The sequence below is a fragment of the Suillus discolor genome, assembly GCF_016758755.1.
Source record: "Suillus discolor strain FC423 chromosome Unknown F5147scaffold_90, whole genome shotgun sequence".
Lineage (NCBI taxonomy): Eukaryota > Fungi > Basidiomycota > Agaricomycetes > Boletales > Suillaceae > Suillus > Suillus discolor.
In genome coordinates, this window is record NW_024541337.1 from 68,040 (window position 1) to 81,570 (window position 13,531).

The 13,531-nt window shown below is 47.3% G+C and overlaps 3 protein-coding genes and 1 non-coding gene across 4 annotated transcripts; 3 read left to right on the forward strand and 1 right to left on the reverse strand.

The window, feature by feature from the left end:
- On the forward strand, nt 1–2,813 carry F5147DRAFT_840634 (uncharacterized protein). The gene is made up of 5 exons (XM_041444311.1): nt 1–1,226; nt 1,278–1,337; nt 1,387–1,677; nt 1,731–1,910; nt 1,961–2,813. Exons 1-5 carry the CDS (start codon nt 326–328, stop codon nt 2,347–2,349), a joined length of 1,821 nt encoding a protein of 606 aa, XP_041286881.1. The 5' UTR covers nt 1–325; the 3' UTR covers nt 2,350–2,813.
- A 411-nt stretch (nt 2,814–3,224) lies between these two features.
- Nucleotides 3,225–5,429, forward strand: F5147DRAFT_433835 (cyclin-like protein). Its single transcript, XM_041429835.1, has 5 exons — nt 3,225–3,339; nt 3,414–4,313; nt 4,369–4,908; nt 4,963–5,100; nt 5,153–5,429. Exons 1-5 carry the CDS (start codon nt 3,322–3,324, stop codon nt 5,309–5,311), a joined length of 1,755 nt encoding a protein of 584 aa, XP_041286882.1. The 5' UTR covers nt 3,225–3,321; the 3' UTR covers nt 5,312–5,429.
- On the forward strand, nt 5,430–6,013 carry F5147DRAFT_433836 (uncharacterized protein). Its single transcript, XM_041429836.1, has one exon. It carries the CDS (start codon nt 5,547–5,549, stop codon nt 5,958–5,960), a length of 414 nt encoding a protein of 137 aa, XP_041286883.1. The 5' UTR covers nt 5,430–5,546; the 3' UTR covers nt 5,961–6,013.
- Nucleotides 6,014–13,171: 7,158 nt separating this feature from the next.
- On the reverse strand, nt 13,172–13,255 carry F5147DRAFT_t116. Its single transcript has one exon. It is a non-coding gene; the product is annotated as a tRNA-Asp (tRNA).
- Nucleotides 13,256–13,531: the final 276 nt, after the last annotated feature.

Sequence of the window (13,531 nt, forward strand, 5' to 3'; positions counted from 1 at the left end):
GTCGAATTGGCCAAGTACACGCTACATGGAAGAGGACAAGTTTTATCCGTTTCAAATGGGCAAGGACAAGCTTTAATCCGAGTTAGGTGCAGCAGGCAGGAGTGTCTTATACCTAATTCAAAGTATGCAGGCCTGTTTGAAATCCGGTGAAACCTTGATCGCGACCAAGAGGCTGGCATGTTAACTTAATAATGTCAGCCTTCCAGGTATAAAACCCGCACACGAAGGCTGAAACATCAGTGTTCATCTTTCTTGCTCACTCCCATCGTCCGCACATCTGCATATTCGCATATCCAGACGATTTTACTTGCATCTATCTATCGATATGTCTTCCGACAAGTGTAACGTTCGCCTCTCTTTGTGTTCCCCTTCTCTCTCTGCTGGGATTCCTACGCTTGTCTTTACCCTTGATGTCCTCAAGATTGTGACCTTGGTCCTCTTCTATCTTGTTGTTATCATGGCTGGGCTGGCCTTCGACGTCTGCCGCTGTCAGTTCGACCCTTCGACGGCCCAGAGTCCTGCTCTGTCCATAGATTCGCCCAGGCTCCAGGAAGCGGAGAAAGCAGTCTGCACCTCGAAGGCTGCTTCTTCGTCAGCCACATGTGCTTCATCTCCATCAGGCCTTCCTCCGTCCTCGTCGTCCCCTGCCATCCTGGAATCAGATTTGGACAACCCTCGTCTTGTACCTGAGCCTCGGCTGCACTGGAGCATCAGTTGTTCCGACATTAGCCCGCAGTTGCACAACGCTCCGATAGGCCCTGGTCACTATGTCCACGCACTGTTCTCCGATGCGTGGAACGAGAACGCCGTTCTCCTGAAGCAGCTCTTACATGTGCAGGATGCTCTCAACACTGCCAACGCTGATATCGATGGGCTCGTGCTGGAGAATCTAACCATGAGCAACCAAATGGACCGTTTTAGGCGCGATCTAGAGATTGAAGAGGTTCGTCGCAACGAAGCTGAATTGACGTCCCGGGATGCTACAGCCAAGATGAGCTCCCAAAGGTCTATCCTCTCCTCATTACAATCTGCCAACATTGCACTCCGCTTCGAGATCGCAAACCTTAAGGCCGAGCGCGACGAACTCATAGCCGAGAAGACGCCATCCGACTTACAGCAAGAACATCATGAAGAAGTCCAAGCGTTGCAAGGAACGCTCGTCCGGACGAAGAGGGAACTCGAAAGTGCCAAGAAGGAGCTGAAGAAGTTGAAGAGAGCAGCTGCAGGTGAGACGTTTTTCTCTATGTTCTTCGCTGTTGGCTGACCCTCACGACCAGGAATACCTGAATTAAAGATAATATCTCCTGAAGGGAACGTTATACCCTATACCTCGAGCAGTATGCTTTTCTTTCTACCCCAACTATCATCGCTGACACGCCGTCCTAGGTACCGATTCCTTGAGCGAAGATCGAAATATTTCGATGAGGGAACGCCTTACGCTCGCGTACACGGAGGTTGTCGGCCTTAGGGACCAGTGCGCAGCTTTGCATCATCATGCAGACGAAAACGCAGAGTTACAGGAGGATGTCAAGCAGCTTCTCGCTCAGCGCTCGGGTCTCTGGGATCAGGTTGAAGCGGCCAACAGCGCCTGCCGCAAGCTGGAGGAGGAGAACAAGAAATACTTCCGTCAGTTTGTGGAGATCAGAGCTGAGCTAACCAAGGTAGAGAAGAGAACTGGTCAGTTGTTTGCCTCTTTGTTGTGCTTGGCGCTAAAACTTCCGCTCGTCAAGGAATCGCAATTTCAGTCATCGAAGAAGAGGAGGAAGAGCCCGAAGTGGCAGCTCATACTGTATCCAAAGTTCCACCGACTGATCAGGGCTGTCGTTCGGCATTTGATGACGACTCTGACGACGAGTCTATTGCTTCCTCGGTCTCGTGTTATTCGATGGCATCCACGGATGACTTTGACAGTGAGATTTCGTCGGCTTCTACCGTTTTTGAGCGCTAATCGTCTTTACAGTATCCCTGCCCTCTGAGGTTGATACACCTCATACATCAGTCCCTTCCTCCCCATGTTCTTCACTTTCCGCACCCCCTTCTCCCTCTTTTACGATGCCCTCTTGGGTTCCGTGTTTTGACTCAGCATGCACGGATTTTGCATTCGACGTCGTTCCGGGCTCACCCCTCGCGGATGCGATTTCCGTGTATGCCAGCATCTACCAGCCTATTGGTGTCAGCCATCGTCCATTCGTCACCCGTCGTGGTCTCGGTATTCCCATCGTCCGTCCTTCCTGGCATTCCGCTAGCTCCGTCTTTGCCCCTTTCGACGAAGCGTCCCCCAAGCGGAAGTTGGCTCTGGATCTGGATGATGCGACACCCAGGACTCGTCGGAAGCACGAAGAATGTTAATGCATCAAGTTTACAGTGTGTCTCGTTTGCAAAGGTTTTTTTTTTCTCTTCCCGAAATTTTCTTTTCTTCTTCCTATTTTTCTTGTCCCATCATTCCTACGATTTCCTTCTTTTTGCATTTGGTCGCAAGGTTTGTGTTTTGGTTAACGGGCTGTTCCTTTGGCTTGCGGTGGTCCTGGTTCCGGTTGCATCGTTCGGCTGGGATGCTTTCCCTCGAGGATCCTGATGAGGTGAAGTACTTTCTTGGGTTTCATTGCTGCTTATATCTGTCTTCCACGTCTGCCCTTTAAAGTGGCACGGGAAACTCTATAGGTGGTTGTGTTTCTCTTGGACTTGCGGATCTCTCGGACTGGACTCCTCTAGTGATGGTATTTAGGCAGATCCTGTACTCGGCTTACTCGGTGCTGTAATATATTGGGATTGTCATGAATTATAATTCAGTCTTGCGGCGAACCTGCGATAGTACTAGACTTTGAAAACAATCAGGTGAGTTGCAAATAGTCGACGTTGAAGCGATCCGTACTAGCGCAAATTGGTTATCGGTTATGTATTTACGCCAGCGCACTGATGGGAATTCTGACAACCGATATCATTGCATAACAGTGGACAACATGCGGCAGATCACGAGGCGCGCGTAATGCCACGATGATGTCTGTCTCCATAATGCGATTTTAAATACATTCATCCGACCACAGTCAAAATGGCGCAGCCCATCTACTGATAATAAACGATAATGGACTCTGACCAAAGACAAGCGCTCTCGTGCGCGTGGACAATGGCATTTATCACGTGATGAAACGCGAACGCGTTTGTTTGTTTGTGTTATGTGTGGATGGTTGAAATTTAAAATGGCCATTTCTGGAATAGTTCAAGTAGTTCCTCTCATCTTCCGTTTCGCTCTTCGTTTTACATTCCATCCATCTAGCTACTGCACGCACAGATAGAGTACCCTCTGCGTAAATTAGATAGCTAATGTCTTCCAACTTACCAGTAAGTCCCACATGCGTTATCGACTCTTGTTCGTCATCGATGGGCTTGTCGCTGATTGATATGTTATGTTTCAGACTCGCCGTGTAACGCGGGTTACCCGTACGGCGGTTCAGAAGGACAGCGAGAACGCTAATGCCCGTCCATCTCGTGTTATCTCCCGTGTGAAGCCTCCATCGACGTCTGGCATTCCCGCTCCCACCGCCACACTCCAATCCAGGGCCTTGGGCGCTACCGCGGCTTCTCGTGCAAAAGTTGGGGCCAACGATGAAAACAAGGTCGACCTTACTCTCCAGGGAAAACGCAAGCGTGAAGCGCTTGGCGAAGTTACGACCAAGAACATCAACAAGAACAAGGCCGCTGCCACAGCGGCTAAGGACGGAAAAGGCAAAGGCAAAGAAGTAGCCCCACCGACCAAAGAAATGTTTGATGGCGTAGTGATTAAGGCGAAGCCCACTATTCCTTTGAGACAGATCCCCGCTCCCACACGTCGCACTACACGGTCTGTGATTGCCCCAGAGGTAAAACCGTTAAAAGATATCAAGGAGGAACTTGTGGTCAATGACGACGACGCAATGGCTGTGGATGAACACCCACCGGCTCCTGAGCCCTCGCGACGTGTTTCAACCCGCAGGTCGGGGGCGAACACCCAACAGGTGATCACCCAGGAGGTACAACGTGTTCAGGCTGCTCGACGGACTTCGTCGCATCTCGTCTTAAAGACTGAGATACATGAGGAAGTTCAAGACGATCGTGTATTTAAGAAGAGGCGAACGTCTTCTGATGCTCCCGAGACTGACATAGACGAGCAAGCGCAACACGAGGCAGAAGTGGCGGCTGTTCTGGATGTCGATGTGGCACCTGAAGCTGACCCGGATGGTGACGAGTGGGACGATCTCGATGCTGAGGATGCCGATGATCCATTGATGGTCAGCGAATATGTTGTCGAGATCTTCAAGTACATGAAGCAGACCGAGGTATGAGTCTCCGAGTATTTTTATCATTCCGTTGTAATTAAAGAGCCGCCTTCAGCTTATAACACTTCCCAATCCGGAATACATGGCATCGCAAAAAGAGCTGGCCTGGTCGATGCGTGGAATCCTTCTCGATTGGCTGGTGCAAGTACATGCACGGTTCCGATTACTTCCTGAGACCCTGTTCCTCTGCGTGAACATCATCGATAGGTTCTTGTCAGCACGCGTCGTCTCCCTTGCTAAACTTCAACTCGTGGGCATTACGTGTCTATTCGTCTCTTCCAAGGTTGAAGAGATTGTCGCACCATCCGTCTCGCACTTCCTTCACTGCGCGGACTCATCCTACACCGAATCCGAGATCCTTCTCGCAGAGCGGTACGTCCTGAAAACAATCGACTGGAACTTGAGCTATCCGAACCCGATGCACTTCCTGCGCCGTATAAGCAAAGCGGATGATTACGATGTCAAATCGAGGACGATGGGAAAGTATTTATTAGAAGTGGGTACACTGGAGTGGCGGTTGCTGGCCACGCCACCTTCCCTGGTTGCTGCGGCGGCGACCTGGTTGGGACGCCTCATTCTCGGCAACGATAAATGGGTAAGTAGTGTGTGTGCCATGTTGGATCTTGTTGATAACATTTCTGGGTTCTAGACTCCTAATCATGCCCATTTCTCATCGTATGCGGAAAGCTCCATAATTCCGACCGCCAACTTGATGCTTAACTATATTCTTAAACCCATCCGTCACGAATCGTTTTACAAGAAATACGCCGGCAAGCGCTTCATGAAGGTACGTCTTAATGAACTGCGCACACATAGTAGATAACCCAATCATCATGCAGGTGAGCATACTCGTACGAGAGTGGGCTCTAGAACGGTGGGAAGAAGGCAAGCAGGTGTCTCTTTTAGCCGAGTTGCCAGCCATTCGTGCAAGGAATCGGGCGGAAAGGGAGCGGCTAGCAGCAGCAGGCTTGGACGGTGACGAGGATGAAAACTCATAAGGCCGGCGACGCGCATGGTCTCCTACCCCTTCGTTCAATCTTCTTAATCACGGCTATCACTCACCCAAAACGCATATCCATTTTACGGACACCCACAATATCTATCCCCCGCCTGCATCATATCCATCACACGAGCATCATGATCATTGTTAATTTTGTGCAACACAACCATCACACCATCCCACAACGCCAACTTCGTTTTTTGTTCTTTGATTTTGTTCTTTGAGTTGATTCTATGATTATCAAATACGGTTTCTCTCCACACCCGCCTGTTTATGCGCCACATCTATGCCTTCTGCTCTGCGCTCGATCTGTCGCTGTCACGCTGCTGTCTGATCTAGTACGCACCTTGCTCGCTGTCTGCCGTACTCGATTTGTCGATTCGCGCAAATGCACCAGTACCCGCCTGGACACCCCCCTCTTCATCGTTGCTTGCTCTGTTCTCGCTTGCATCATGCTGTTTTACTGGTCACCGCTCTGTTCATTTCGCGCTACCCGTACATATCCCTTTCAGCTACACCCGCGTATCACCGTTATCGTATTACCCGCTTTGTTCACCACAATCACTAGGACTTATTTTCCTTACACCGTCGTTTCATCCGACGCGTTCTTGATAACTTGTTTTCTACTCGAATTCGTGGAGTGGTGATATATATTCTGTATAATCTGTAGGCCAAATCAAAGAAGGATTGTCCTGTTGTGAGGACTTAAAAGCTATGGAAGATGTGTAGCTCTCAAGAAGTCCATTTGCGAAATTAATCGAGTTTAATCTGGGTTACACAAGGGTAATTGGACGAGTCTGTTCTTCCAGCTTCGTCTGGCTTTAGAGTCAATGCTACAATCTGTGATGTTGGGCTGGACCGAGCGTTAGCTCGGGGTGGGACGCAAGCAGGTGGAGCCGCTGGGAGGGCGGGCACCTGCTTACGAATTCGATTGTGCGCTGACTCATTAACCTTCATACGCGATAAAATTGAATATATTCTAGCTTGTGAACAACCAACGACGAGATAATATACTGAAGGGACGGAATTACGGCTAGAACTAAGGGAGTGGCGGGTGGGCTCAAAGAACAAAAATAACAACGAGTGAGTGTACTATAGCTGTGGCGAGCTCGTTGTTGACGATAGGAGGAAGAAAAACGAACGTGGGAGACTGCGCTACCGCTCAGCTGGAAGTGTGGTGCCGGGTAACTCCGGCAGGCTACGTTACCCGGCACCTGGAATACAGCAGACCCGTTTCTCCCTTCGGGTCTTCCCGTGTCTCTTCGTCTTGGGCCTTGCCTTTTGCCCCTGCGGCTTTTGCCCTGTGCATTTCGGCATGATGAACTTGCCGTTCGCGATCCTCATCGCCACCTCCTTTAGTGGAGATAGCAGTCTATGTCTAGCGAGACGAATCCGAAATGGCTCTCTGCCTTTTCTCACTCGAGTTTCTCGTCTCGCTAGGTACGCTGTTGTTGTCCATTCTGTTGGCTTTTTCTCACTCGAGTTTCTCGTCTCGATAGTATAGCAGAATTTGCGCAATATTTATTATCATTGAAACTACGTTTTCTCATGTCTGAGCATGCTGAATCTTCCTCTCCTAATGTCGAATCCCCCTCCTCACCTAATGTCGAATCCTCCTCCCAAACAATCTCAGATTCTCTCCATCTGTCCGTCAGGGGAATTCAATTCGACCAACAAGCCATTAGAGACTGTCTCGACATCGTCGACCGTTATAAACGGGACATTATCGAAAAAGGTGATGCCGCTGAAGGTTCAACGATACAGCGAGGCACGAACAATGCTCCTGACTGTATCTATAAATGTTGTAAGGTTGCGCGTTGCCTAGTCTGCTATACTTGAGACGACAAGTGCGTTCGACCCTAAAGGGGAAGCGAGTGCAGCAAGGATCTAGTGGTATGCGCTGAAAGCGCTACTGGTTGGCCAATGCGAAGCGTGAGAAAGCGCAGGTGCGCGGGAATGCGCGCGTGTATGGCGCGAAGCGCGGGAAAGCGTGCGCGTGTATACAGATACGAGAGAGAGTAAGAGTGAGTTTGCTTAAGTGATGATATGATGTAAGACAAGAGAAGAGAGATGCGAGGTGTAAACAAATAGATTTCTACTATGTTCTGCTAGGTAAATAGTGGGTAGTAACCAGTAAGTCCTCTGTCGTTCTGGTGGGAGAGTAAGTGAGTAAGTCATAGTATGTACTGCTGGCGCTTAAGTATGGCGCCTAAGCGCTGTCATGCGGAGCCGAAGCGCTACCGAGTAAGGTATGTAAGGATATATGTAAGTAAGGGTCCATGATAAAAATAAAGATGGAACGATATGCAAATGTGAGAAATGGAAATATACGCACTAGGGAACTTGGTGGACAGTGGATGGATGCTTCCGGATGGCTGGCGCTATAGGGCGCTCAAGCGCGCGCGCATATACATCGTGAAGCGCGGGAAAGGTACGCGCGCATGGCGCGCGTTGCGCGGGAAAGCTGCGCCTCATATAGAGATAGCTGCGGGTAGCACACAGAGTGATGCTACAAGTTCGTGCCATGTACTCCCCAGTGAAAACTGCCATATTGCACAATGAGAGGCATGAGTCTCTACACCGCACTCGAAGTTCAGAGGATCTTACAAGAATCTGTTTTGGCCTCGTTGTCTCTATCCCAAGTCCAATTCAAGAGCGGGTTCAGTCACTTCTTGGACCTCCTTGATAGAGTCAAAGAACCTTCCGAGTTACGACTTGGATCACATGAAAGAGAAGTTCACGAAGAAACATTTTCATCCTGAGCTCAAGAGGAAGAGAGATTGGGAAGATGTGAGAGATTCAGAGAGAAATCACGCCAACAAGAAACCAGTGAAGAGGTTGAGAGTGACAAATTTGATGAAGGAGATGAATATGTTCTCAGGGGAAAGTGTTGCAGACTTACCTCTGAACATCTCCAATTCTATCCCTGGTTGCAACCAGGAAATTATTGATATCTCCCCAGAAAGAAAGCGCAACGACTTACTCTTGAATGTCTTGAAGAATGGTCGGAAGACTCAAAGTATTATCGTGGACAAGTTACTACCACTCCAGGATGTCCGTCCTTTCCATCGTCACAGTGGACCCTCCTCTTCGAGGGACGAGCACCAGATCTTAACAAAGTTTTGTCAGGACACTATTCCACGACGATTGACCCAAAACAATCCCAAGTTCTTGGGAAAGGTTTCGAAATTTCCCTTAGTCAACCGACCACTACCCATCATGTCCGTTCCTACGGAGACTGGAGTATTGCCACTGACTTGTGGCAAGATGCCCTTGCCTTCATTATGCCTTGGAAGGAGGCAGAACTCCAAGGATATAGACGCTACATTTCCTGAATTTTTCAGGATGTCCACTACAGCGTTCACTCCTGAATTGTTGACTTCGATCGAGCATGTCGGCTTGAGGTTGAAGCACGAAAGTACCTCCACTTCGATGACTTCCAAGAATTCCGGAGTCTCGAAACTTCCCACCTTTCTTCCCTCGGAATGGTTGCCTATTCAGAGCTCCAGCACCTCTCCTCCAACCCATCCGACAAAGTCTCTGGGAAGCCACAAGGTGGAGGACGAAAATTGTCACGTCAGGATTCGTCCTCAAAGGGAGAGGTTTGTCTTAACTGGAACCGCGGGGCGTGTGAGAAGCCACCTACCAAATGTATCCGCTTCCACGTCTGCAGTAAATGCCGTGGCTCCCACAAGCGCACTGAATGTTCCCTGGCAAAGGGAGCTAAATGAAAAGATAGCTAAAGGTCCACGTTTTCGGAGACGGATGATTTGGGGATGACGGTACTGCTCTTAGTGGGACAGCAAGATGGACAGAGACTGCTGACCCTTTGCCACGTCCTCCTGCTTCTGAATTTCTTAATCTGTCAGCAATGAATACTATCGCCTCTCGACCTGACCTTTTTGCTGTCTGAACACCTGTCAATGTTGACAGGTTTGAAACGCTCCTTACCCTCGCTAATCACCCTAATCCTGCTTTCATCAAATCTGTTTGCCAAGGACTTCATGAAGGGTTTTGGCCTTGGGCTAATATGCACTATGGAGTCTATCCGACTACTCTCGACGTTCCTTCACCTTCTCCGTCTTCGGATCAGGAACAGAACTTCCTGCGGGATCAAATCATCAAGGAGGAATCAGTGGGAAGATATTCTTGCAATTTTGGTCCTGACCTATTGCCGGGAATGTATAGCATGCCTATTCATGCTGTACCAAAAGATGGTGGCAAGTTTCGTCTTGTCATGAACCACAGTGCTGGTGACTTCTCACTTAACTCTATGATTTCGAAAGAAGACATTGCCGGAGTAACTCTTGACAACGTTCAAGATCTTGGAGATGCTCTTCGTCTTCATCGCCAATCTAACCCTCATGATACTCTTCACATTTGGAAAGCTGATGTGTCTGAAGCCTATTGACACATGCCTATGCATCCGCTGTGGCAAATCAAACAAGTTGTTAATTTCGAAGGTCAAAGGTGAATAGATCGTGCTAATGTCTTTGGAGGCCGGGCATCTCAGCGCATCTTTCATGCCTTCATGTCCTTAGTTATATGGCTTGCAGTCTTCGTCAGGCTCGTTCGAGCTTTCTTATATGTCAACGACTCCTTTTCCTTTGCCAGGATTGAAGACATGGCAGTTTATGGGAAATATCACAAGATGTTACCTCGAGATATGGTGTCGCTCCTGCTTCTTTGGGATGAGCTAGGAATCCCTCATGAAGAATGAAAACAAATCTTTGGATCACCTCTCCTTGTTATCAGCTTCGACGTTAATCCAAACTCTATGTGTGTTTCTCTCAAGGCCGAGTTGAAGGCTGCTTTGGTGCAAGAACTAAAGGATTTCACCAAGCATAAACGGAAGAGGTCTTTGAAGGATTTCAAGCATATTGCCGGGTCTTTAAATTGGGTGTTGAATGTATGTCCCCTGCTGCGACCAGGGATTGCAGCCGTCTATGAGAAGACTTGAGGCAAAACTAACTCGAAAGGGTTGTTGTGGATCAACCGAAGTATTGTCGAAGAACTTCTCTGGGCCGCTTTTCACTTGGAACGTTCTAATGGGATCTTCTTCTTCAAATCAGTGTCCTGGAACCTTGACTCGCTACCAAATATTGTGGTTCAAGTTTTCTGCGACACTTCTGGCACTGGACTTGGTTTCTGGTACCTGGCGCTTAATCTTGGCTTCCAATCACCCCTTCCGTCTCAATCACCTGTGGAAGACATATTCTTCTACGAATCTCTTTGCGTCTCTTCAGCTATTCATGACGCTGTCACTCGGGTACCACCCGATGGTAGACTCGCGGTTTTCACTGATAGCTTGAACACAGTCTTCATGTTTAATTCTTTAGCAGGTCCTTCAGGCTATAACCGGCTCCTGATGGATACTGTTGAGGTCGTTCTAGCTTTTCAGATCGACTTCTGAGTTTTCCATGTCTCAGGTGAACAAAACGTGGTTGCTGATCATTTATCTTGCCTCTCGCTGTCTTCTTAGATAGATGATCTATAGATAAACACCTACAAAATCAAAAATCTCCACGGTCAGTGATTCAGACAAATACCAATGACTGATAACGTGGTTGTTCGTGGGTGGCTGTTTACACTTCCCCAAGCTATGTTCAGACAAAAGTACTTCCTGTGAGGTCAGTAGCAATACCAGTCAATCCAACAGTATGGACACAATAGAAAATAAAATAAACAGAATGTAGTCAGCCCAATGGTCTGGTGATGACAAAAAGAAATTGATTCACTCCAACGGTATGGCAGTGTTTAGAGAACAGAGAAAAGTCAGCCCAACAGTATGGTACTGATAAAAAAAAGAAATAGATTGATAAGAGAAACCCTTCCTTCAGTAACAATGCTTCTTGTAATAAATTTACTACAGAAAGTCGTGCGAAATTATAGCAATCACCCTTTCAGCACAAACAGGTAGAATCAAAGGTCAGGACTAATCAGTGATCAGTAGAACTCTTAGTTCACTATTGAACCTGCTGCCAAGGAACTCACGATGAGTATTAAACAGAATCAGGAACGGACGTCCTTGGATTTCAGTACCAAGTCCCCTATTCAACAACTAAAGTCTAGCAGACAAAGAAAACCCTGGCTCAGTATCACTACTCAGATGAGTGAGGTCAAGCGTCACTGTCAACTTCTGAAGTCTTCCCGCTAAGCCGGTGCTTAGATGGGCGTAAAGACAACACAAAGATCTTGAAACAAATTCAGACAATAACACTGAGACGTGAATGAACTGAACAGAAAAAGAGACAAATGAAAAGAAACAAACAAACAAAGAAACAGAAAAAGAAAGAGAGAAAGAAGAAAGAAAAGAAAAGAAAAGAAAGAGACTAGAGGTTCACCAGTAGAAAATCAAAGAAAAAGTTTGCTCACTGTTGAGCACAGTGAGCTCAAGATATTTCACAGTTGTTGACGATGAGCTAAAGGTATTGCTGGATGTTGCTTACAATGACCTCTCAGTTAGTTGCTTAACAGCTCTTGTCACTGTTGTTGATACTGATCACACTTCACACTCAAATTTATTTTGTGGGGCTTAAAAGTTCCCTATATGCTTCCTTTTATTGGCAAAAAGTGGGGTCTTATATAGATAAATTATGGTGGCTGTGTTACTATTTCCCACGTTCTAAGGGGAATAGGCTTAGTCAGATTGTACCAATACTATTTACTGTAGTCATGTGCTTTATAATTTGTGTCATCAAGCTTTAGTCATCTCAAAAGGTTGCTTTGTCATGATTTGGTTTAGGATCATAGGTCACCTGACTGTTAGAGTCATATAACTTAGTATCATGTGACAAATATTAAGTAACAGACTGATTATGTTATTTGTTGGTGTCTTGTTATGATGTTACTTTATTGACCGTAGAAATGACGTGAGCCGTGTATTTAGAGTGTTAAGAAAGTTCCCACAAGGCAACTTATGCAAGAACTATTTTACACTGTTACTTGACATGTGTGGGATTCAGTCTGAGTCATTGTTATTGCTGACTAAGCAGAATTTTACCGCAAAATTAAATATACAAGAATATTCAGCCTATCTGAGTCTGTCTGAGAAATGAAAATACTATCTGAACTGCAGTCTGAACCATAAAGTAAAGGAGGATTGTTCATAATGATTTCTAGGGTATCGGGCTCATGGGAGAGCATTAGTCATCCATGCACTGAACCGGTTTGGTGCAGGTCATCGCGACTCCCTATTTCCTTTTAACAGCTTTCTCTGGCTTTGCGCAAATGGCTCCATGCCTACGCGAAGCTGGTTTATCCGCAAACTTCGCGCATTGTTTCCTGGTTCAATATCGGGCCATTCATTGCGTGCAGGTGGTGCGACATCCCTGGCAGCGTCGGGAGTATCAGCAGAATGTATACAAGCGATGGGTCGATGGTCTTCTGATGGTTTTCGTATTTATATTCAAAAGAATCCTGCATTGCTTCACGCTCTAGTTTTTAATGGCCGTGCAATTCACGATGGGTCTGGAACGAGGTCTAGTCCTTTTGCTACTATTTGATTTGGTATGTTATCATGTATTTTTAGCGCGAAGTTTCTTAGTTCATCCTTGATCTTACTCCGACATCATTATTTTCATCCAATTCATCTCCCTCCCACATACTACCCTCCCTCCTTCTATTTGCTGGTATTCTGGCATTGTACGATACGTACTTAGTGTTTTAGAGTCGTTTGTCTCCGGAATCCATGGGGTCCTCGCGTCCTCGCGTCGGGGTCCCTTATTTGCTGGCTAAATTCTCGCTGTCTGCGTTCTATCGAGACAAGCGAGGACAATTAGCTTGTGTTGCATGCAGATGTGCACGTGGCGTTGCATAAAAAACTCGCTCAGACTCCCCAAGTAAACGCCCAAAAATTCTCTCTGGCGGGGAATCGAACCCCGCTTTCCCGCGTCCATCTTGCGATGACAGGCGGGTGTACTATCCGATATACTACCAGAGACTTATAAGCGTAGAAATAGCTTTCCTCATGAATGGTACTCGTACATTAACACCACCCAATATCAACGTGTTTCTAACACCCGCATCTGTTGGAACTCGCAGCCATGGGGCGATTGGTTATGGAGCAACTACACGGCTGAGCTGTCTTTTTCTGAAGGAGCTTACCTTTATCAAAGTGTGTGGCTTTGCATATGGCATGCAGAGATCAAATTTACAAGACTTGAAGGCCGTATTCCTTCCACTCTGAACCGCTTTCATCATCCCTCCATGTGGGTCA